The following is a 26,644-nucleotide window of genomic DNA, read 5'->3' on the forward strand; positions in this document are numbered from 1 at the left end:
TGTTCCAATGACCATGTACTGTGTCCTTGACACCAGGCTTTATGGACTCTCCTGTGACCAGGGGTCAGTGGAATGCACCTTGCAGGTCTCTGGGCAAATAAACCATGTCTGTTTAGTCATCTGAGTGGCTGTGGTAAGGTCCCGAGCAAGGCTACCTGCAGTGCTCCATGGCCATCTGCGTGCACTGACAGTGAGACATCGGTCTTCTTGTGGTGTTGTACACTGTGGACGTCCCGTACTGTAGTGCCTGGACTCGTTTCCTGTCTGCTGGAATCATTGCTATAATCTTGAAATCACACTTTGTGGCACATGGAGAGCCCGTGCTATGACCTGCTTTGTTTGACCAGCCTCCAGTCGTCCTAGTATTCTACCCCTCAAACGTCATCAATATGTGTTCTTTGAGCCATTTTCAACACACAGTCACCAGCAGCATGTCTGAAAACGTCTGCACACTTACTCGCTGCACCATACTCTTACATGCACCAACACACCTCTGCATATGTGGACTGCTGCCAGCGCCACCGTGCGACGACCACACGTCAAATGCACTGCACAGTCATACCCCGAGGTGATTTAGACCCAAAAACCGCCCACCAGAGCGTTGTTTCACCATGTAGCAGCATTATGCTTACTTTATGAGCATGAGTGTAATTTCATTATTTGTGCGCAGTGAATTACACTGGCTCGAGACATATACACAGTTTCTAACTCTAATATTTGTTTTAGAAACCTTTAGCATTAGGTTATACCTCTTAATGAGTAGATTATGGTTACATAGGCTATCTACAACTGGGACTAGATTTCCCTGCACTAGGTTGGTCATCTGATAATATAGATGTGTTTTCTTTCTCTCTCCCCCAGCCCTCTTGGTTTTCCCATGTTTTATTCACTTCTGCACAATTATGTACTCCAGGTGCAGCTTCAGAATCTTTTTGTTTAGTTCTAGAGCAATAATTGGTATCACATAACTCATGTGGATACTGTGCCCATCTGCTTCAGGCAGCAGACAAAATTTTAAATGCACAGCAGAACTGCATCCCAATAAGATAAGAGAAGAAATCTCCAGATCTAGAGATACACTTCTGATGACAAAAAGGAAAAAGAGCTAGAATCTTGTTCCTGCTTTTAGCAGCACCATCATTGTGGATGAGGTTTGCTACATATGCTCTCTTCATTAATATCCCCAAAAACAGAGGAGAAAATGTGTGGATAGTGGAATACTTTTGTTCACAGTTGTCACCCTTTGAAACCAGCACCAGTGCACTCAGTGACTTTATGAGAACTGCAATTTTGATTTTGCAGTGCACTTTTATTTTATGTATTTCTTATATGCATCCTACTGTTCACTCTGTTGGTTCCCTACATAATTTCCTCTGTTCTTTAACCTTTTGAAGACTAAGTTTTTATGCACTCAGCTCCTCTTCTCAACTGAGTTATTTTGAGATTGTTGATTTACACAGGTTTTTGAAATAAAACAAGCCATTGGCTTGCAATTTGCTCATCAATTCATTGTATTATATTTAATTACTTGATAGCAATGAAAACAATCAATTTCTGACAATATAATGTAATTGGATAGATAAAAAATCTACTCACCAAGTGGCTGCAGAACACACACATAAAAGAAGATTATAATTAGGCAAGCTTTCGGAGCCAGTGGTCCCTTCTTCAGGCAGAATGGTTGAAGGAGAAGGAAGAGGGGTGAAGGAACAATTGCCGGACAGGATGAGAAGGAATCTCATCCTGTCCGGCAAGTCTCCTCTGACCCAAGGTTCTGGGTGACTTTTCCAGAATCTACCCTTTTCCTCGACCTCTCCAGTCCTCTTCCTTCACCCCTCTTCCTAACCCTTCAACCCTTCTGCCTGAAGGAGCCACTGGCTCCAAAAGCTTGCCTAATTATAACCTCCTCCTTTTGTGTGTGTGTTCTGCCGCCACTTGGTGAGTAGCTTTTGGTCTATCCTATTACAATATAATTACTTGATAAGTATTACATGGAAGTGTAAAATTACTTTAAAATTTTTTCAGGGTGTGGTACTCTTAAAAACACTGATTTACACATAAATAGATATTGCGCTTTACACACACAAAAATAGTGTCTTTTCTTTTTTTGTGTCATATGACTGCATACTTGGCACTTTCTTTGGGTCCTGGACCCTTGTGATGCACTCAAAGTGTCACTGTGTGAGACGCAGCAGTGTCTCGTGCAATGTTGGTCTTCCTCCCTTTGCGGACTTTCTGTGAATGCTGTACTTTTCAAGAAATTGTCTCATGAGCTCCAAGTGTATGTCTAGTAGCTGTGGTTTTTCACCAGTGTCCATTTGGTAAAGAACACGCACATTCAGCACAGACAAGTGCAAGAGGTGAAAGAAAAATTTTTTGTACCACCTGAATGTTGACTTTCCCGCATATTCAATAGAGCTGACCTGCATGTGAGTTTTATCTCCTGGCAGTGCTGTGTTTCTCTGATTTTCTCGCCTGTTTCTCTGTTGTCTTTCTCTGTTTCAACAATTGTCTCTGTGCAAACTGCTCAAAGCATGTGCACTTCTCCCTTGTCCATAAACTTTGCTGCTAACATACAATCAGAACAGCATAATGTAATTTGTCCTTTCTATAGTTTTGAAGATAAATCAGTTGGCATCTTGCCTTTTTCGCTTAACTGTCCCACAGGCACTAATTCCATTCTTGTGTGGAAAGGAAAACACTTTAGGGCCTGTTATCAATTATCACAAAAAAAGACTGTGACCTTCATTAAGTTAAGGTTTCAATGGAGCAGTTACAACAGCACCAGAAACAACAAGGCCACAAGTATCTTCAATTTCTGTTCCTCTTCCTGTGTACATTCTAGTTTCAACATCAAAGATGTAAATATAATATAATTGGATAGATAAAAATCTACTCACCAAGTGGTGTCAAGAGTAAACACATACAGGAGTTAAGGAAATGTGCAAGCTTTCAGAGGCAGTGGCTCTTTCTTTCTTTCAGCAGAAGGATTTAAGGGAAAGGACCAAGAATGAAGGAAAAGGACTAGCGAGATATACGAAACTGGGAGAATTATGGAAAAGTCACCCACATCCCAGGTCAGGGGAGACTTAAAAGACAGGATGAGAAGGAAACTCTGATTGCTGGGGACATCACTGGATGAGACTTGAAAACCTAAGAGCTCAAAGGTGGAAGTTAGGGTAATAAGTAAGACAGAGATTACTGATCAAATATCAAGCAAGAGTTAGTAAGAGTGGAAAGCTAAGTATGTTCTACATGCTAGAGGTTGGCGGCAGGGAAAAAGAGATAGATTAGAAAATAAAAGATACAGAAAACTAAAAGGGAGTCAAGAAAGGAATAGTTACTGACAAGAAATGCTGAATCTGAAGAAATTAACACAAATTACGGCCAGGTGAATGGCAAGAACCAAGGACATGTAACACCAGCTCCTACCTGTGATGTTCTGAGAAATTGGTGTCAGAGGGAAGAATCCAGGTGGCACGTGTGGTGAAACAGGCACCCATGTCATTCCTTAACTTCTGTATGCATTTGCTCCTGCCGCCACTTGATGAGTAGATTTTAACTGCACAGTATAAATAGCTTTATTCCAAATCTATGCCCTTTCTTGGTACATACTGTTTGAAAACAAGTCTGCCTTTCCACAGCATTAGAGACTCGACAATGCACAAACCTCTGAATGGATTTAGAATTGACTTGAATTTCACAGTTAAAAAATTCACAATATACTTCATTTTATAAAGCCTATTTGGCCTCTCAGCATCTCATAAAACGTATGCATCACTAAAATGAAATATTCAAAGAACTGTCATAAATCTGTCCCTAGTCATTACTTTCAAGAAGAAAGATATTTCAGCCTTTTTTATGTCAGTCATCGGCATGCAGACTGCTAAAAGCTGATGCAGTTTGTCTGTGCTTGCATCTGTCCATTGTATTCCCCTAAAAGCTCCGTGACATCATTCATTCAATACATTATAAAAGCTGTTAGTTTCACTGGCAATGTATCCCATCAATTTCCTGTCAAATATAATGATGGAAAAAAAATTGCAACACCAAAAAATAATTAATGTAGAGTAATGAAATTTCGGGAAAACGTTAGGCAACATATCTAAATGTTTAACATTGCAAGATCACAGGTTAATGTAAGCATGAGATAAACCACTGCATACGTGAACTGGTGGTACATTAATAATAAGTGTATCTTGACAATGTTGAATGCAAACATGCATGTATTGTGTTGTACTGGTGCCGGATGTTAGTTTATGGGATGGAGTTGCATGCCTGTTGCACTTGGTCGGTCAATACAGGGATGGTTAATGTTGGTTGTGGATGACACTGGAGTTGTCCCATACGTGCTCGACTGGAGACAGATCTAGTTATTGAATAGGCCAAGGTAACATGGCAACACTGTACAGCTTGTTGGGTTACAACAGTGGTATGTGAATGAGTGTTACCCTGTTGGAAAACATCCTCTGGAATGCTGTTCATGAACGGCAGGTCAAATCATGAGACTGACGCACAAATTTGTAGTCAGGGTGTAATGGGATGACCATGAGAGTGCTCTTCAAGTCATATGAAATCGCACCCTAGACCATAACTCCAGATGTAGGTCCTGTGTGTCTAGGCTGCAAACATGTTTGTTGCAGATGCTCTCCTGGTCTCCTCCTAACCAATACACAACCATCACTGGCACTGAGGCAGAGCCAGCTTTCATCAGAAAACAAACACAGCAGTCCTTCAACCTGGCCTCTAATGAGATCTCGCTTAACACCACTGAAGTTACAAATGGCAGTGGTTTGGAGTCAGTGGAATGCATGTTACTGAGAGTCTGGCTCGGAAGTAACGAATTTGTAACAGTTTGTTGTGACACTTTGATGCCAACTGCTGCTCAAATTGCTGTTGCAGATGCAGTAGCATGGGCCAGAGTCAAATATCACATAAAGAGCCTCCAGTTTCTCATAGTCCTATTACACAATCTCATTCAAACTAAGTGAGGTGCTGATAATGGCATCTTTGTCACCTTAAAGGTGACTAACATCAACTCACCACGTCCATCTCAAAGGTCACCACATCCAATCTTAAATGCAACCAATGCTCATGACCTTTACAGTGGTATTTAAAACAAACCTGATACACATCCTCATAGTGGTGCTACTCATGCCTTTCTTATGCGACTGGTGCAAAATCTAAAGAGACATCATATTTCACACGTAGAAACACACCTACCAACTTTCGTTATGTTGCATAATTCTCTCTTGGTATTGTGATTTTTTTTTTTCTTTTTTTCTGTCAGTGCTTTCACTAGGCTCCTCACTTAGTCTCCAATGTGGTTTCACTATCGAATTATCACTACTTAAAGCACAATTCTGAAGTACAAACACATCTCCTGTCAGCCATCTGAGCACACTATTTCTGAGCTTTCACTTCTTTTTTCACCTGTGAAGGACCCGGTTCATGCATACTTTCAACATCACTTTATGAATATTCACTTTCTCTTGGTAATACCTCGCAATCTTTGCGGTCTTCGAAATCACTATTCAGATTCTGCAGCTGAGTCTTCATTTAGTCGGGTTTCACTAATATCCTCACCATTCAAACCTTACAAATGTGTCATTCTCACCAAACAAGAAAACACAAGTGCGAGTATAGAATTTAGTTCCCACAGATTGAACATATATATAGCCTTATGAAAATGGGTGTAGTTCCTTATGTTTGCAAAAGATGGGAGCAACATTCATTTACAAATGGGAGCAATCATACCAATACAGTGTCAGAGACAGATGACAGAAAAGTGGAAATGTACAGTCTTAGGTAGGCGCGACAGTATCGCCGCCACCTTACTTGTACAGTTGCTGTCCACAAAATGTTAACTAACTGTCACAGATAATTCCAGTTAAAACTGATAAAGTGTACATGCCTAAGAGTTTTCACAACTGTAAGCTTACGAGGTCTGTGCAAAAAATTCTGGAACACTCGTAATTTCGCACCACAGGTGTGATGGAGTGAAATTGATTGGCGTCCCTGCTCTTGCCTGTATTTAATGTGTAACTTCCGGAAGTTCTAGATTTTGAGACGGCAGAGTTAGAGGAGCATTGCCTCTGCATTAAATTTTGTGTGAAAGTCAAGGAAACCTTTACAGAGACACACCAAATGATGCAGGAAGCCTATGGAAATGAGTGCTTAAGCCGTGCTCAGTGTTACGAATATTTCACACGGTTTAAAAATGGCCGGACACAAGTTAAAGATGACCCTCATTCAGGACGTTCTTCGACGTCTATCGACAATGCTCATTCCAGGAACGGCAACAAAATTGTGCACGGCAATCAAAGACTGACTGTCCAAGAGATTGCAGAAGAGAGCAACATTTCAGTTGGATCATGTCATGAAATCCTGACACAGCATCTTGGAATGCATCATGTTGCTGCCAAGTTCATCCCATGGCTCATGAGTCAAGACCAGAAAGACCTTCGCCTCACAATCTGTGCAGAGCATTTGGATAGCGTGAATGAAAATGAGATTTGCCTTAAAGGAAAGCAAAACGAGGATAATGGAATGTAGTCGAGTTAACTCGGGTGATGCTGAAGGAATTAGATTAGGAAATGAGACACTTAAAGTAGTAAAGGAGTTTTGCTATTTGGGGAGCAAAATAACTGATGATGGTCGAAGTAGAGAGGGTATAAAATGTAGACTGGCAATGGCAAGGAAAGCGTTTCTGAAGAAGAGAAATTTGTTAACATCGAATATAGATTTAAGTGTCAGGAAGTCGTTTCTGAAAGTATTTGTATGGAGTGTAGCCATGTATGGAAGTGAAATGGACAATAAATAGTTTAGACAAGAAGAGAATAGAAGCTTTCGAAATGTGGTGCTACAGAAAAATGCTGAAGAATGGATGGGTAGATCACATAACTAATGAGGAGGTACTGAATAGAATTGGGGAGAAGAGGAGTTTGTGGTACAACTTGACTAGAAGAAGGGATCAGTTGGTAGGACATGTTCTGAGGCATCAACAGATCACCAATTTAGTATTGGAGGGCAACGTGGAGGGTAAAAATTGTAGAGGGAGACCAAGAGATGAATACACTAAGCAGATTCAGAAGGATGTAGGCTGTAGTACGTACTGGGAGATGAAGCAGCTTGCACAGGAGAGAGTAGCATGGAGAGCTGCATCAAACCAGTCTCAGGACTGAAGACCACAACGACAACAACAACAACAACTGGTGATGAGATGTTGGTCTACAGTTACAATGTTGAGACCAAGGTTCAATCTTCACAATGGGTTGGGAAATGTTATCCGAGATCAAAACAAGCTCATCAGGTCAGGTCAAATGTCGAAGTCATGCTGACAGTTTTCTTTAACTTTGAAGGATTAGTTCATCATGAATCCATGCCACACGGACAAACCGTTATTCGATTGGGAAGTACTGTGATGCCTGTGAGAAAATGTGAGAAGGAAATGGCCTGAAATGTGGCGAGACAATTCATGGCTCTTGCATCATGATAACGCACACGCACATTCATCCCTGTTGTTGCCTGACTGTTGCACAAAAATGAAATCATTGTGCTGTCTCGTCCTGTCCTATCTAGACCTGGCCCTGTGAACTTTTCTTTATTTCCAAAGTTGAAAACCCCGTTGAAAGAACAAAGATTTGCAATGATAGGTGAGGTAAAAGAAAATTCTCAGATGGCCCTTCACATGATCCAGCAAGCAGCATATCAAGACTCCTTCCAGAAGTGGAAAGGGCCTTGGGAGCAGTGTATCAATTGTGGAGCAGAGTATTTCGAAGGAGACCATGTATAATAACCAAAAGGTAAGCATACAAAAATTCTGTGGACAATGTTCCGGAATTTTTTGAACAAACCTTGTATATCAATATCTACAGTTCTTGCAATCCATAAATGTGGAGTTTTTTTATTTATCATAGTTAGTATAGTATTTGTAATACTCTTACTTTTAGAGTTTGAATGGAAGTCATCTTAATGGTTGCTTTGTACTGTTTAGCAAAAGTTGTATGTGAACACATAACACAATGCAAAACTTATAATGATAACAGAATACTAACGCAGTATACCAAGTGCAAAATCTTCTATTTCTCTTTTTCTTATTCTTCTTAGGGAAGAGTTGAGAAAACTGGGGTGATGGAATGGAAAGAAACGAAGAAAGGAAGGAAGGAAACAAGCATGAACTGACACTGCCATAACAAATTTTACTTGAACAAATTTTATATACACGTTTATTCAATATAATAGAGAAATATTGTACTTACTTGTTTTTGGGGTGAGGTAAACAGATATAGCTGTAATCGGATCATTTGATGGATCATGATACAGCTCTGTTACTAGTAAATCATTATCCTTCATTCGCAATGGAAATTTCTGCATATCTGTAAAACATGTTCACATTAATAACTTAGGCATGAAAATAAAAAAATATATATAAAAAAATGATGAAACTGAATGCCACACACTAATGTTTCACACCGTTTATTGCCCCACACTACATCATCAATGAATACTTTATTTGAAATGTGACATCAGTTACATGTCTAATCAGCTTCCAGTTATTTGAAATGGAATCTCAAGTGATCTAACATTTGATTGTATCTAATTACTTGGGACCTAATTTTTTAATACAGCAACACAGAACTTGAGATTATTTGTGGCTGAACTTGGGATTTGAACTGAGAGCCAAATGATCCTGACACTGTTGAGCTACACAAACTGCTAATTTTTCTTTGTTAAATGTAGACCAAGCAAGCACAGGTAGTTTAGAACAGTTTGAAAAAATTAATTATTAATTCAGTTTGTAACAACCACTTCCCTTTCTCCTTGCCCACCTCTACCCGTTTGAAGGTTTGTTCGTCTTGAACAATTGATTAATTTTCCAGTTACAGATGTTGTGTACATAATCTAAACTATACTGGAGATGTTGGGTCGCAGACAGGCACAACAAAAAGACTGCTAAAAAATGAGATTTCGGCCAAAAGACCTTATTCTTAAGTAATGCTTTCTTCATAGTAAATCTGAACTCTGTATTTTTAATGATATAATACCATCTACATCACAAGCGACAAAATATACTACAACAGACTCAGCTATTCTATATAACACATATATTATTTTATGCCCTCCTTCAGGCTACACTATGATAGAGCCTTACATTTCTTTTTATTTCACCTGCACAAACTTTTGCTAATATGTGCTTCAATCTCTATCTCTAGCTAGATATTTCTATATTTTTAAAGGGGTCTTTCCTATTTCTGCATTAGCTCATCCTGCAAAATATCAATGTTTATGTCTCTACTTCCACAAATTTTGTAAAAATTTTCTTCAACCATCAAACCTATTTCATTCAACATGTTTATAGCATTCCCATCCAGCTTCATTCATTAGCTCCTACTGATCATGTTCCATTTTTGTAAAATTCTGTAATAAAATTTATAACTCTAGAAAATTCTCTCTTTTTTATAATGGTTCAAGTTTTCCTCCTGAATTTTAAAATGGGAATACCCTGCATAGTGGCCATTAGCAGCAATATATTTTACTGAAATATGTTCCACAACCAGATCTCACTAAAACAGCTGTGAGATGTACAAAAATCCAGAAGGGAGTACTAAGTCTTCCATCTCGTATGTGGCTAATCTATTATGTGTGTATCACAGGGAAACAAATTCACTGGGCTCATGAGACCACCAATAAATGATGTGCACGGATCTGAAGCAGATGATGGCAGCAGAGACAAAAGGATCCATCTGATATGACATCGAAGTCCCATTTTTATATATGTTGATGGACACTCTTACTGGTATTGATCAACTACTGTGCCTTTAGCTGTTCTCAGATTGCAGCCATAAGTGGTTGAAAAGCTGAAACAATTACAAATATTTTTTCCAGAAAAAACATTGATAATCATTTAACTGTCTCCACTTGAAATCCTGGAGATCAAGTGACACCACTATTAGCTAGGAACACAGATCTTTTAGTGGTTTCCTTATGCAACGCTGTGCGACAAATCACCATTTTTTCAAGTTATTTCTGAAGAGTGGCATATCAATTATTTGAATGATTTCAATGACTTTTACTCTTTATTCCTGTTAAAATTTTGCCAAATTTCAATTGCAAGACATTGTGTCTTTTCTATCTCTGTCTACACATGAAAGCTCGTGTTTTTGAAACCTCCATATTTACTATGTTCTGAGAGGTTATAATTACTATGCAGCTACTCACGGAGGTCCAGCGTCGGCTTTAATTATAGTATAGCAGCGAAACTTCACAGGTATGCTAATGTGTTACTGCAGAATTTATTTACATTGGAAAGAACTTATTTCCAATTTTGGCCACCAGGTGCAAATCTGGCACTGTACAGCATCTCATTGACGATTCCAGTGTTTGTATTGAACAAGGTGTGTAAGAGGCAATTAATAATAAGATCAACATTATGCCTTTCTCACTTGTTTGACCTTTTCTGCCCACAACACATTTCTAATCCATTACATACGGAAATATTTCTATATGTATGTCTAGCATCCACATCACCAGATTTGCACTTGGTGACCAAGATTGGAACTAGCTTTTTCCAGTGCAAATCAGTTCCACACTAACGCATTAGAAGATCGACCAAGTATCACTGTCACACAATAATTACAGCCGACACTGGAGCTCTGTATGTAGCTGCACTTTAATTATAGCCATTAAGTACTTGACAATACAGTAAATTATCTATTTCTAAAGCTCAGTCATAATTAGAAATGTGTTGTTAACATTCAGAACTCCCTCAAACTCTAAAAAACAGAAAGATATTACAATTTTTTTAAGGCTCTTTTACATAGTTGGCTAAAATATTTTGCTGAATGTCCTCAGATTTTTAGTTTTTGTATGTTAGCTATGTTTATTGGTGTCAGGTATCAGGCTGATTGTACCACAAGGTCTCCACTGACACATTCATGTTGCAAGTGAAATTCTTCTTCTTCTTCTTCTTCTTCTTCTTCTTTTTAACACAGATCTTATCATATCTCTTCTTTCTTGACAAGACAGGGGGAAGTACTGACAATCATCCACCAGTGTGCCTCTTTCTAACACAACCTTGAAAGGGGTTGCATCAGCATCCGCATTTAAAACTAGAAGGAAGGAATATGTTGATCGGTGTTTAGCTGATATTACTTGAGGTATCTTCAAAATTTTAAATAACTTTTTATTCTTAGAAATATAAATTATTTAACAAAAGAGAAGCTTATTGGTATCACCATCATCACAACGGCCATTTGTCATCCACTGCTCTAGCCTTCTTTGTGCATTATGGTCATCACCTCTCCAGACACCCATGCTACTTTTCATTTTGTCTAATATCATTCACCTATTTTACATTATGTTGTCATTTAGATCAGTTCTTTCCACTTTGATTCCAGCAAAGCATTCTCTTAAGCGATCCACTACCCAATACGCTGCCTATCTGTCCTGCCGACCTCCATTTTGTTTCAACTGCAATCATAATGTTTTTTGTTCCAATTCCTTTTCTGATCCATTTGTTAATTTTCTTCTCTCCCTAAGTTTTGCCATGAACCTCCCCAATGTTTGTTATGTAATCTTCAGATTTTGAATGATTTTTGCATTTAATAATATGTAAGAAAATAAGATTATCATTTTTTAAAAGGTTTCTCTGGTGCCTAAGTCATCACAGGGAATAAAAATACAGAAAGTCTCAAAAGAAAACATTGCAAAACCATTGAAAATGCACTACACATTTAGCAATGTAGACAGTGTGAATATCAAGTTAATGCTGGGAGTTAGTGGCAGCAGAACATTGACATTCAGTACAGGCATCAGCAGATCCAGTATCAACAGTCATGGCTCAAACATTAAATATGGTAATATTAGGATTAGGAAAGTTAATGTGAGTATCCACTGCCAAGTGGAGGTTGACAAGCACACACTTGGGTAATGCCACTCGACTCAGAGGTAGGCAGTTCAAGTCCTGATGACGAAATAAATTTCCCCCACCAGTGGCTGACCCACAAGGGGAGAGGAGATTGTGGCATACAATACCTGATCACCAGGCTTTGCACCTATGTCCTGAGTTGAATTCCAAACCTTTCTGCAGTGCCGCCCGGAGTGTGGGCATATGACACTTATAACATTTTAGACAGTGTATCAGATAATAAAGCACTGAATTAGGCTGTGAATCAGATAATAAAATACTGGTAGTCATGTACTGGGTGCTACAATCGAACTTTGTAGTACATACAAGTATTGGCAAATAAAACCCACAAATAAAGATATATATTTTGGATCATCATTAATGGTTACAATGTCTTTGTTAACCCAGTATCTGTATCTTGACAATACAATGTCCTTCAGACAAGCATGCATGTCTGAAGGATCGGTCACTGTCACTGCCGGTTACAGCTGAGGGAAACATTACGAAATAGATTCGCATTCTGCGACTATGCATTGACGTCAGCTGTTTATGGCACATGAAAACTCGTGTCAGGCCAGCTCGAACCCATTGTTCTCGCTTATCACGAGCAGTACCTTTAACCAGTTTGGCAATCCAAGAATGTCTCCAGGACTGACCAAACTTCCAGGTCACATAGTCAAAATTCTATACTCACACAATGTGTGTGTCACAAAAAGCTGATGTTACTTCATAGTTGCAGAGTGTGAATCTACAGGGTGATTCAAAAAGAATACCACAACTTTAAAAATGTGTATTTAATGAAAGAAACATAATATAACCTTCTGTTATACATCATTACAAAGAGTATTTAAAAAGGTTTTTTTTCACTCAAAAACAAGTTCAGAGATGTTCAATATGGCCCCCTCCAGACACTCGAGCAATATCAACCCGATACTCCAACTCGCTCCACACTCTCTGTAGCATATCAGGCGTAACAGTTTGGATAGCTGCTGTTATTTCTCGTTTCAAATCATCAATGGTGGCTGGGAGAGGTGGCCGAAACACCATATCCTTAACATACCCCCATAAGAAAAAATCGCAGGGGGTAAGATCAGGGCTTCTTGGAGGCCAGTGATGAAGTGCTCTGTCACGGGCTGCCTGGCGGCCTATCCATCGCCTCGGGTAGTTGACGTTCAGGTTTCATAACTAACCTTTTTCGTAGGACTCTCCATACAGTTGATTGTGAAATTTGCAGCTCTCTGCTAGCTCTGCGAATCGATTTTCCTGGGCTGCGAACAAATGCTTGCTGGATGCGTGCTACATTTTCATCACTCGTTCTCGGCCGTCCAGAACTTTTCCCTTTGCACAAACACCCATCCTCTGTAAACTGTTTATACCAACGTTTAATACACCACCTATCAGGAGGTTTAACACCATACTTCGTTCGAAATGCATGCTGAACAACTGTCGTCGATTCACTTCTGCCGTACTCAATAACACAAAAAGCTTTCTGTTGAGCGGTCGCCATCTTAGCATCAACTGACGCTGACGCCTAGTCAACAGCGCCTCAAGCGAACAAATGTACAACTAAATGAAACTTTATAGCTCCCTTAATTCGCCGACAGATAGTGCTTAGCTCTGCCTTTTGTCGTTGCAGAGTTTTAAATTCCTAAAGTTGTGGTATTCTTTTTGAATCACCCTGTATTTTGTAATGTTTACCAGAGCTGTAATCATCAGTGACAGTGTGACATTGTACTGTAAAGATAGAGACACTGTATGAACACAGACATTGTAACCATCAATGACGTATCCCTGCTCTCAATGAGCTAAAATAATGATATAATAGTTGTCTCACAGTGTGGGAATCACAAATTGTGCAAGCATAAGGGTTGTGACTATGTGACATAAGGAAGTTTGGATTGGTTCTGGAAGAGTGCTCCAATAACTGAAATCATTAAGGCGACTGCTCACAGTAGGTAGTACATGTGGTTTCAAATCCAGTACAAATTTTCATGTGTCGCAAACAGCTGACATCAATGCATAGTCTCAGAATGTGCATCTACTTCACACTTAAATACTATCTTAAATATTTACACTTATATAATTTTATAATGTTCAGTTTATATTATCGCAGATTAATTCAGAAAATAAAGATTCCTGACAAACAGTAATTATGGCCATGTTTCTGACAGATACATATCTGAAGATATCTGTAGTAGCTATTTAACAGTGGATAATACCCGATTCACTTTGACAATGACAAAATCCTTTGTTTGGTGTTTAAAAAAAGAGGAAGAAAAAAAAGAGGAAGAAAAAAAAAGAGGGAGAGAAAAAGCCATTCAAACTATTAAAGGTTCCATCTGACACATAATCTGACAAAATGGTTAGCTTCAAAATTAACATTTTTTTTAAAAAGTCATTACCTTCTGATAATTTATACCTCAAAGCTTGGAGAATGGAACAGACACAATGCATTTTAGACTATATCAAAACTGTTGTGTTGGAATAAAATCCAAGTATTAAACATAAAAAATGAGAAAAGGTAGCATTAAACTATCATTTTGGTTTGAAGAGTATCAACACAACCACTGAGGCCAAGGTCCTTGACCTGTTATAAACAGGAATGCTAAAATATAATTTTATAGTTATCGATCATTATGAAGAACCAGAGATACTAAGCGAGAATTATCAACATGTGTTTAATATTTAGCATAAATTTAAGTGATTAGTACTAGTGGTTCACATTAAGAGGCTAAAAGGTTAAAGCCGTACTGACTTTGAACCAAGGTTACCAAGTTTAGTACTGAAATTCAGGTGGGAGAGACACTGGAAAGATATGTTAGGAGACAGAAATTTTGTGTAAACCCTACTTATATTACGACCAGCTTAGCACCCGCTGCTTTGCACAGGTAGAGTGTATGGTCTTCAGAGATTTTGTTGTTTTTATTTTAGCAATTTTTTATGTTGTTCACAAATTGCAACACCTTCTAAGCTTTTCACACTAATTAAGGCCATATAAACAAGTTCTTCTCCGAATGTACTTCTGACCAAGAAGCAATTCTGGTAGCTGGAGTCCAAAGTTTTTGTTAGTCATGCCTTCTGTGTTCTTGTGGAGGTACCCTTAAAAATACTTTACTTTAGTAATTCTTTATTTTCAATAAAAAACCTTTCACCCACTATTTTACCCCCTTAGTGGTTGAATTTCCAGGAATGCTGAAACACACATTTTTTATTTTCTGACACAGAAACCAAATACCAGTTTTCGTGGCTCTAGTTTCAAAATCGCCTTGATAGTGATGTACTTTCTATAAGCCTTTCATACCCTACTTCACTTCATTAGGAGTGGAATTTTGGACAATCCCTTTTCAAACGATGCCTACAGTACAAGATTCACACCCTCTCCAAACTTCAAGTTTCTATCAGTAACAGTTTAGGCTTTGCGATGATGAGTCAGTGAATCAGCCTGACCCTATTTCAACCCCTTAGGGGTTGTATTTCCAAAAACAGTGAAACATTTTTTTTCTAACTGAGAAGCTTTAAAAATGGTATCATGATAAAATATTTTCATAAAAAATCTCATCCCCTATTTCACCCCTTAGGTGTCAACTTTCCAAAACCACTGAAACATGTACTTTTTTTATTTGTAACCAAGAAGTTAAATACCAATGTTCATAGACGTAGCTTTAAAAATACTGTAGTAGTTTTTATTAATGATATATTTTTTTTTAAAAAAAGAGCTTTTACACACTATTTCACCCCCCACCCTCAGGGTTACATTTTCAAAAATGTTGAAACACTTATTTCTTGAAACTTCCTGACAGATTAAAACTGAGTGCCATACCAAGACTTCAACTCAGGACCTCTGCCTTTCACGGACAAGTGCTCTACCAACTGAGCTACCCAAGCATGACTCATGACCCGTCCTCCCAGCTTCACTTCTGCCAGTACCTCATATCCTACCTTCCAAACTTCACAGAAACTCTTCTGCGAACCTGGCAGAACTAGCACCCCTGAAATAAAGGATATTGCAGAGACATGGCTTAGCCACAGCCTGGGGGATGTTTCCAGAATGAGGTTTTCGCTCTGCAGTGGAGTGTGCACTGATATAAAACTTCCTGACAGATCAAAACTGTGCTGGATCGAGACTCGAACTCGGGACCTTTGCCTTTCGTAGGAAGTGCTCTACCAGGTTCGCAGAAGAGCTTGTGTGAAGTTTGGAAGGTAGGATACGAGGTACTGGCAGAACTGAAGCTCTGAGGACAGGTCGTGAGTCATGCTTGGGTAGCTCAGTTGCCTGCGAAAGGCAAAGGTCCGGAGTTTGAGTCTCGGTGCAACGCACAGTTTTAATCTGTCAGGAAGTTTCATATCAGTGCACACTCCGCTGCAGAGTGAAAACCTCATTCTGGCACTTATTTCTTCATTTCTAATTGAAAAACCAAGTACCAATTCTTGTAGGTCTAGTTTCAAAATTGCCTTAATAGTGACTTTTAAAAAAAAACACATTCATCCCGTTTCGCCCCTTCAGGATTGATATTTCAAAAAATCCCTTCTTTAATTATGCCTACAATATAAGATCTACAGTGTCTCCAAAAAATTTCAAGTTTTTATTCTTAGCAGTCTAGGTTGAGCCATGATGAGTCAGTTAGTCACGATTTTGACAAACACGTTTTTTATTTATTTTTTATTTTTTTAATCAAATCCATTATACTTATACAAGTTGCTGCAAAGCTGAGACTGTGAGCCTGGAGAAACTACGTACACAAATTTGACTTCTGCAAGTTGATCTAGAACAAAACTAAGTACCATATGTATTCTTGTTTTACTGAACAGAAACATAATCTGTAGTGCTGAATTCACATGAGGCGTGATGGCACATGCTAGTTCCAGCCTAGAAACTGAGTAGTGCTGACACACTGTTAAAGGTTATCCATCCATCAGACACGAACTTTTACCTTGGTAGAGCCCTTGGTGTTATTCGAAAGAAGCAAACTATATGCCAACACAAGAATTTAAACTCTCTTCTTTCTCTCACCCCTGTCAACAACACAAGCATGACACTACACTGGAACTGCACCTATTACGGTCCCCTACTTTGGACAGATACACTTATGACACAACACTCATGCTTCGCAGGAAAGGTGCCAGTGTGCACAAAGAAATAAAAAACTTTCAGTTTACATTTACACAAATGTACAACTTCTTGGGGGTAAATAGTGTTATATTACTCCAAATTGTTAATGATCATGTCTGAATACTCTGTGGCAACAAACATCATGAAATTGCAGATGGCGGTAGTATCTTATAAATGAGGTATAAAATGGCAGTGCACTGGCAGAGCTGTCATTTGTACTTAGGTGATTCATGTGAAAAGGTGTCCAATGCTTTTACAGCTGCATGACATAAATTAATACACTTTGAACTGGAATGGTAGTCAGAGCTAGATGCATGGGATATTCCATTTTGGAAATCATTAGGGAATTCAATATTCCACTATCTCCAGTGTCAAGAATGTGCTGAGAATACCAAATTTCAGGCATTACCTTTCACCACGAACAATGCAGTGGCCATCAGCCTTCACTTAATGGCCGAGAGCTGTGGTGTTCGCTTAGAGATGTCAGTGCTAACAGACAAGCAACACTGCATGAAAGAACCACATAAATTGATGTGGGGCATACAATGAATAAATCTGCTACGACAGAGTGGTGGAATATGGCAATAACAGGCTATTGCAGCAGATGATAGTAAGCGAGTGCCATTGCTAACAGTATGACACCACCTGTAGCCCCTCTCCTAGGCTCGTGACCATATCGACTGGACTCTAAATGACAGGAAAACTCTGACCTACTCAAGTTAGTCCCAATGTCACTCAGTAAGAGCTGATGGTAGAGTTCAAGTGTGGCACAGACCCCACAAAGCCATGGACCCAAGACACTGTGCAATCCGGTGGTGGCTCCATAATGGTGTGGGTTGTGTTTACGTGGAATGGAATGGACTGAGTCCACTGATCCAACCGGCCTAATAATTGACTGAAAATGGTTATATTCAGCCATGTGAAGACCATTTGCAGCCATTCAGGCACATTGTGTTCCTGAGCAATGATGGAATTTTCATGGATGACAATGTGCTATGTCACTGGGTCACAATTGTTTGTGATTTGTCTGAAGAATATTCTGGATAATTCAAGTGAATTATACGGCGACCCATTAAATGTTTATGGGACATAGTCAAGAAATCAGTTCGTGCACAAAATCCTGCACCAGCAACACTTTCACAATTATGGATGGCTATAGAGGCAGCATGACTAAACATTTCTGCACAGGACTTCCGACAATTGTTGAGTCCATGCTACATTGAGTTGTTGCACTAGCTGAATAAGGGAGGTCCAACATGATATTAGGAATTATCCCATGACTTCTGTCACCTCAGAGTACTACTGCACTTGCTTCTAAAGTGTTTCACTGATCAAGAGAACACAGCCTTAACAGCAGCAAATGTGTAGTTCCAGCTGTACACTTTAAGGGGAATAACACACTAACATATTGCTTCCACCATATGTGCCTCACACCGTCATGGACAATAACGAATGCCAACTCAGAGCAAAGTACATTTGTATTCCTCAATGAACTATGGTTTTAAAGTCAATATACTGTGTGCTGCAATACCGTATTTACTCGAATCTAAGCCGCACTCGAATCTATGCCACACCTAAAAAATGAAACTCAAAATCAAGGAAAAAAATTGGTCCATTGTAATATGAGACACAATTTAGGTCGAATGAACGACGATACAGCTACAGTAGTTTGGTTCAAGTTGTAAGCTTAGCAGTTAAGCTTTGCCAGGTAGCATTGCTATGCGTCAGGCACTCCGTCCTTATTTATACGGGTACCCTTCCTTTTTCACTTGCTTCGTCTGGTTTGAATTGATTGCTTACTTTTCTTTGATCTGATAAGTGCCGTTCTCTTTGTTATAGGTGTTTACGCCACTCTAAGCTGAAAATGCATTACTGTACTGTGTCACGCATTGTTTGTCACATTCTGTTAATGAGTGTTTACTGCCTGTCACTGCTCGCAGCATGGCTTGCTTTTGTGCACGCTACCGCCGCTTACTATTTAAAAAAAAAAAAAAGAGAGAGAGAGGAATCGTCTCATTAGCAAAACAATGGCAAGAGACTGCTATTTGTTGTTCCTTACACTGCTACTTTCTTTGATAATGATCAACAAGAACCAAATAATAGACTGCGGATGATAGAAGATGTTCTGAACGAGAGTTTAGCGAAAATTTTTCTCCGTTTGAAAATCTTTGCAGACGCCTCTTTAGTACATTGCATTCCGCACAGAAATTAGTCATCTTAGATTTAAAAATCTAGTCAACTGCTGTACTTCATTTCTGAGTGTATCACTATTAGGCATAAGAATAATACGAATATAAACATGACATGATATGCATATCCTTCCATGTTTGCTGTTGTCTCACTCTAGTTTCGTAGTTTATTAGGCAGACAGGATTTAAATGAGATAGCAGAAAACACAAAGGAATACATGGCAAAATGCTTATATTCGCATTATTCTTATGCTGAAGAGAATACTGCACATGATTCACAATACATAAAAGTTCCTATTAGCAACCATCTCACAGGTAGGAAAAAATTCAGAACGTCAAGTTGGCCATAATGATAAACATCCCAAACAGTCTTGCTAGTCGGATTTTCGTAGTACATTGAAATGCTGCGACATTCGAAGATGAACAATACGGTATTTGTATTTACTTCGTTGGATAATGTATGGAAATGCAGTGGTCGAAACTCGAGGCAGAGAAAAAAGCTCGTCTTCCACCTTTTTTTTTTTTTTTTTTAATTTTGTTTACTGACACAGAGGTTTTGGCGCCATATTTATCTTTGTGCCTGCAAAGCATGCCTGTGTAGCGCTACATATATTCGACGGCAGAAGTTAGTTGTGGCGGCACCTACCAACATTTTGCAGAACTTCCGCCTACTCTGCACTCGATTCTAAGCCGCAGGCAGTTTTTGATTACAAAAGCCGAAAAAAAGTGCGGCTTAGATTCGAGTAAATACAGTAGTTATGCTTTATTCTTTTGATATGTCCTGCTGTCTGTGTTTTCTAAACAAAAATTAATCATATTGTGATAGTTCAGCAAAGATTTGTTACTACATATTTATCAGATAATTTTCGTGTGACACAGGAACACTCATACATCAGCAATCATCTTGATGCTGAACATCCATGGTGTTCGACTGTTCGACTGAAAATATCCCCTATATGATACTCCTATTCTTCAATGGCCTGCTGGACCAAAAACCATGTGATGGATGTGATGGTCCTCCCCCCCTCGAACTCAGGATAATTAGATTTTATGATTATTAATTCTTTCCTTTCTCAGACCTTAGGTCTGGTTCGAAACGAAAGTGACGCGGACCTTGATCAAGCGTGACTTCCTTTTAACTGCACGGTATATGTTACATTGCGTTTAGGAACTTTCGGGTAATTGAACATGTATCAATAATTACGGATTTCTGTAGTTGTATATATACGTTTGGATGTAGCTGTATTGCGTTGATGTACTGGTGGATATTGTGTGGTATGACTCCTGTAGTTGATAGTATAATTGGTATAATTTCAACTTTATCCTGATGCCACATGTCCTTGACTTCCTCAGCCAGTTGGATGTATTTTTCAATTTTTTCTCCTGTTTTCTTCTGTATATTTGTTGTATTGGGTATGGATATTTCGATTAGTGTGTTAATTTCTTCTTTTTATTGGTGAGTATGATGTCAGGTTTGTTATGTGGCGTTGTTTTATCTGTTATAATGGTTCTGTTCCAGTATAATTTGTATTCATCATTCTCCTGTACATTTTGTGGTGCATACTTGTATGTAGGAACGTGTTGTTTTATAAGTTTATGTTGTAAGGCAAGCTGTTGATGAATTATTTTTGCAACATTGTCATGTCTTCTGGAGTATTCGGTATTTGCTAGTATTGTACATCCACTTGTGATGTGATCTACTGTTTCTATTTGTTGTTTGCAAAGTCTGCATTTATCTGTTGTGGCATTGGGATCTTTAATAATATGCTTGCTGTAATATCTGGTGTTTATTGTTTGATCCTGTATTGCAATCATGAATCCTTCCGTCTCACTGTATATATTGCCTTTTCTTAGCCATGTGTTGGATGCGTCTTGATCGATGTGTGGCTGTGTTAGATGATACGGGTGCTTGCCATGTAGTGTTTTCTTTTTCCAATTTACTTTCTTCGTATCTGTTGATGTTATGTGATCTAAAGGGTTGTAGAAGTAGATATGAAATTGCAGTGGTGAAGCAGATGTATTTATATGAGTATTGCTTTGTGTATTTTGCTGATTTCTGCTCGTTCTATAAAGAATTTTCTTAAATTGTCTACCTGTCCATAATGTAGGTTTTTTATGTCGATAAATCCCCATCCTCCTTCCTTTCTGCTTAATGTGAATCTTTCTGTTGCTGAATGTATGTGATGTATTCTATATTTGTGGCATTGTGATCGTGTAAGTGTATTGAGTGCTTCTAGGTCTGTGTTACTCCATTTCACTACTCCAAATGAGTAGGTCAATATTGGTATAGCATAGGTATTTATAGCTTTTGTCTTGTTTCTTGCTGTCAATTCTGTTTTCAGTATTTTTGTTAGTCTTTGTCTATATTTTTCTTTTAGTTCTTCTTTAATATTTGTATTATCTATTCCCATTTTTTGTCTGTATCCTATATATTTATAGGCATCTGTTTTTTCCATTGCTTCTATGCAGTCACTGTGCTTATCCAATATGTAATCTTCTTGTTTAGTGTGTTTTCCCTTGACTATGCTATTTTTCTTACATTTGTCTGTTCCAAAAGCCATATTTATATCATTGCTGAATACTTCTGTTATCTTTAGTAATTGGTTGAGTTGTTGATTTGTTGCTGCGAGTAGTTTTAGATCATCCATGTATAGCAAATGTGTGATTTTGTGTGGGTATGTTCCAGTGATATTGTATCCATAATTTGTATTATTTAGCATGTTGGATAGTGGGTTCAGAGCAAGGCAGAACCAGAAAGGACTTAATGAATCTCCTTGGTATATTCCACGCTTAATCTGTATTGGCTGTGATGTGATATTATTTGAATTTATTTGGATATTAAGTGTGGTTTTCCAATTTTTCATTACTATGTTTAGGAACTGTATCAATTTAGGATCTACTTTGTATATTTCCAATATTTGTAGTAACCATGAGTGGGGTACACTATCAAAAGCTTTTTGGTAATCAATGTATGCGTAGTGTAGCGACCTTTGTTTAGTTTTAGCTTGATATGTCACCTCTGCATCTATTATCAATTGCTCTTTACATCCTCGTGCTCCTTTGCAACAGCCTTTTTGTTCTTCATTTATAATTTTGTTCTGTGTTGTATGTGTGATTAATTTCTGTGTAATGACTGAAGTTAATATTTTGTATATTGTTGGTAGGCATGTTATGGGGCGATATTTTGCTGGGTTTGCTGTGTCTGCTTGATCTTTAGGTTTCAGATAAGTTATTCCATGTGTAAGTGTCTCAGGGAATGTGTATGGGTCTGCAATGTATTAGATGTGAATGTGTTGAGGTGAACTTCTTTAGCCAGAAATTTGCTATTTTATCTTTTCCAGGGGCTTTCCAATTGTGAGTAGCATTAATAGCTTGGGTGACTTCATGTTGCAAAATTATCACTTCAGGCATTTGTGGTATCATCTTGTATGTGTCTGTTTCTGCTTGTATCCACCGTGCATGCCTGTTATGTTGTACTGGGTTTGACCATATGTTGCTCCAGAAGTGTTCCATGTCTGTTATGTTTGGTGGATTGTCTATTTTAATGTGTGTGTTATCTATTGTCTGGTAAAATTTCTTTTGGTTTGCGTTGAATGTTTGGTTTTGTTTCCTTCTATTTTCACTTTTTTTGTATCTCCTAAGTCGTTTGGCCAATGCTTGTAATTTCTGCTTCTTCTCATCTAATTGCTCTATCGCTTCTTGTTGTGAGATTTTACCTAACGTTTTTCGTTTTTTTTCTGACATTTCATTTCTTATAAATTGTGTTAGCTGTCCGATGTCCTTTCTCAGTTTTTCTATTCTGATCTGTAGCCTGTGTTGCCATGCTGGTTTTGTGGGTTTCTTCTGTGTGTTGGTTGGTTCTGATCTCTGCCTAGTGTGTATATTTAGTGTAGTGAGTGCTCCTATATAAACCAGTAGTTGTAACTCTTCCATAGTTGTATATTCATTTATTTTGTTGTGTATGATTGTGTTGATAGTTTTTATTGTTGTTTCGACTTGTGGGTTACTTGGCAGTCTATGCAAGAATGGTCTAATGTCTGTATTGGTGTCTTTGTATTCTATATATGTCAGCTGAAATTTTTCTTCTATAGCTAACATGTGTGTCACTTCGTGTTCTATTTGTGCTTGTTCTGGTGGCTGTCGCAAGATTTCGTTTTCCTCTGATTGTTTAATTGACGCGTCTTGTTCTTTGTTTGTTTGCTCTGGGATGTTTGAGTCCATTACTCTATTTTCTTCTTCTTCTGTTTGCACATTATTTTGTTCCAGTATTTGTTGTACTTATTGTTTGATGTTTTCTAAGTCTGACAGGGGTATCCTGTTATTTTTTATTATTACACGGATCTGATCAGCTAGTCATTGTTCTGTTAAAAATTTTAATTCTGGGTATCTGGTAATAAATGTTGTGTATACTTGTGATCTGTATCCAGTTGTGTTGGTTCCTAGGTTTGTTGCTTGGTAATAACAGAACATGAGATGTCGATTAACTTCATCTGACCATCTCATCCTCTGCCTTTGTTTTCCTTCTAGGGTGGTTGTAGGAAGCATATCCTGCAAAACACCTCTATTTGGATTTAAATCATTTTCCAGTTGGCTAGCAGTGTCGTTACCATTGTGGGCGGGCATGGGGTTCAAGCGTCGTCCCCGACCATGACGGCGCTTGTCCGAGGCTTCTTTAGTTCTGTCCTGAACCAACTCATCACACTAAAAGGGGGGTTAGCCCTATTAGTGGTTTGTTCTTTTCGTCGCCTTTTACGACTGGCAGAACATACCGGAGGCCTATTCTTTTCCCGGGCCTCCACGGGGATTATTATTATTATTATTATTTCTTTACTTTCTCAGACGTTAAGTCTGGTTAAAAATGGAAAGTGACGCGGACCTTGATCAAGCGTCACTTCCTTTTAACTGTACGGTATATGTCACATTGCATTTAGGAACTTTCGGGTAATTGAACATGTATCAATAATTACGGATTTCTGTAATTGTATATATAAGTTTGGATGTAGCTGTATTGCATTGATGTACTGGTGGATATTGTGTGGTATGACTCCTGTGGTTGATAGTATAATTGGTATAATGTCAGCTTTATCCTGATGCCACATGTCCTTGACTTCCTCAGCCAGTTGGATGTATTTTTCAATTTTTTCTCCGGTTTTCTTTTGTATATTTGTTGTATTGGGTATGGATATTTCGATTAGTTGTGTTAATTTCTTCTTTTTATTGGTGAGTATGATGTCAGGTTTGTTATGTGGTGTTGTTTTATCTGTTATAATGGTTCTGTTCCAGTATAATTTGTATTCATCATTCTCCAGTACATTTTGTGGTTCATACTTGTATGTGGGAACGTGTTGTTTTATAAGTTTATGTTGTAAGGCAAGTTGTTGATGTATTATTTTTGCTACATTGTCATGTCTTCTGGGGTATTCTGTATTTGCTAGTATTGTACATGCACTTGTGATGTGATCTACCGTTTCTATTTGTTGTTTGCAAAGTCTGCATTTATCTGTTGTGGTATTGGGATCTTTAATAATATGCTTGCTGTAATATCTGGTGTTTATTGTTTGATCCTGTATTGCAATCATGAATCCTTCCGTCTCACTGTATATATTGCCTTTTCTTAGCCATGTGTTGGATGCGTCTTGATCGATGTGTGGCTGTGTTAGATGATACGGGTGCTTGCCATGTAGTGTTTTCTTTTTCCAATTTACTTTCTTCGTATCTGTTGATGTTATGTGATCTAAAGGGTTGTAGAGGTGGTTATGAAATTGCAGTGGTGTAGCCGATGTATTTATATGAGTGATTGCTTTGTGTATTTTGCTAGTTTCTGCTCGTTCTAGAAAGAATTTTCTTAAATTGTCTACCTGTCCATAATGTAGGTCTTTTATGTCGATGAATCCCCTTCCTCCTTCCTTTCTGCTTAATGTGAATCTTTCAGTTGCTGAATGTATGTGATGTATTCTATATTTGTGGCATTGTGAACGTGTAAGTGTATTGAGTGCTTCTAGGTCTGTGTTACTCCATTTCACTACTCCAAATGAGTAGGTCAATACTGGTATAGCGTAAGTATTTATAGCTTTTGTCTTGTTTCTTGCTGTCAATTCTGTTTTCAGTATTTTTGTTAGTCTTTGTCTATATTTTTCTTTTAGTTCTTCTTTAATATTTGTATTATCTATTCCTATTTTTTGTCTGTATCCTAGATATTTATAGGCATCTGTTTTTTCCATCGCTTCTATGGAGTCACTGTGGTTATTCAATATGTAATCTTCTTGTTTAGTGTGTTTTCCCTTGACTATGCTGTTTTTCTTACATTTGTCTGTTCCAAAAGCCATATTTATATCATTGCTGAATACTTCTGTTATCTTTAGTAATTGGTTGAGTTGTTGATTGGTTGCTGCCAGTAGTTTTAGATCATCCATGTATAGCAAATGTGTGATTTTGTGTGGGTATGTTCCAGTAATATTATATCCATAATTTGTATTATTTAGCATGTTGGATAGTGGGTTCAGAGCAAGACAGAACCAGAAAGGACTTAATGAGTCTCCTTGGTATATTCCACGCTTAATCTGTATTGGCTGTGATGTGATATTATTAGAGTTAGTTTGGATATTAAGTGTGGTTTTCCAGTTTTTCATAACTATGTTTAGGAACTGTATCAATTTAGGATCTACTTTGTATATTTCCAATATCTGTAGTAACCATGAGTGGGGTACACTATCAAAAGCTTTTTGGTAATCAATGTATGCGTAGTGTAGCGACCTTTGTTTAGTTTTAGCTTGATATGTCACCTCTGCATCTATTATCAGTTGCTCTTTACATCCTCGTGCTCCTTTGCAGCAACCTTTTTGTTCTTCATTTATAATTTTGTTCTGTGTTGTATGTGTCATTAATTTCTGTGCAATGACTGAGGTTAATATTTTGTAGATTGTTGGTAGGCATGTTATGGGGCGATATTTAGCTGGGTTTGCTGTGTCTGCTTGATCTTTAGGTTTCAGATAGGTTATTCCATGTGTAAGTGTATCAGGGAATTTGTATGGGTCTGCAATGTAACTGTTAAATAATTTAGTTAGATGTGAATGTGTTGAGGTGAACTTCTTTAGCCAGAAATTTGCTATTTTATCATTTCCAGGGGCTTTCCAATTGTGCGTAGAATTAATTGCTCGGGTGACTTCATGTTGTAAAATTATCACTTCAGGCATTTGTGGTATCATCTTGTATGAGTCTGTTTCTGCTTGTATCCACCGTGCATGCCTGTTATGTTGTACCGGGTTTGACCATATGTTGCTCCAGAAGTGTTCCATGTCTGTTATGTTTGGTGGATTGTCTATTTTAATGTGTGTGTTATCTATTGTCTGGTAAAATTTCTTTTGGTTTGTGTTGAATGTTTGGTTTTGTTTCCTTCTATTTTCACTTTTTTTGTATCTTCTAAGTCGTTTGGCCAAT

At 38.1% G+C, this 26,644-nt stretch overlaps 1 protein-coding gene across 1 annotated transcript in view; it reads right to left on the minus strand.

Moving 5' to 3' along the window:
- The window catches only part of LOC126260957 (BTB/POZ domain-containing protein KCTD3), a 264,436-nt gene that overhangs the window by 114,575 nt on the left and 123,217 nt on the right, over positions 1 to 26,644 (minus strand). The window contains exon 7 of the mRNA XM_049958473.1: positions 8,262 to 8,378. Within this exon, the coding sequence (XP_049814430.1) occupies positions 8,262 to 8,378 (117 nt within the window). The remainder of the gene's footprint in view (positions 1 to 8,261; positions 8,379 to 26,644) is intronic.

Source organism: Schistocerca nitens, chromosome 5 (assembly GCF_023898315.1).
Source record: "Schistocerca nitens isolate TAMUIC-IGC-003100 chromosome 5, iqSchNite1.1, whole genome shotgun sequence".
Classification (NCBI taxonomy): Eukaryota; Metazoa; Arthropoda; class Insecta; order Orthoptera; family Acrididae; genus Schistocerca; species Schistocerca nitens.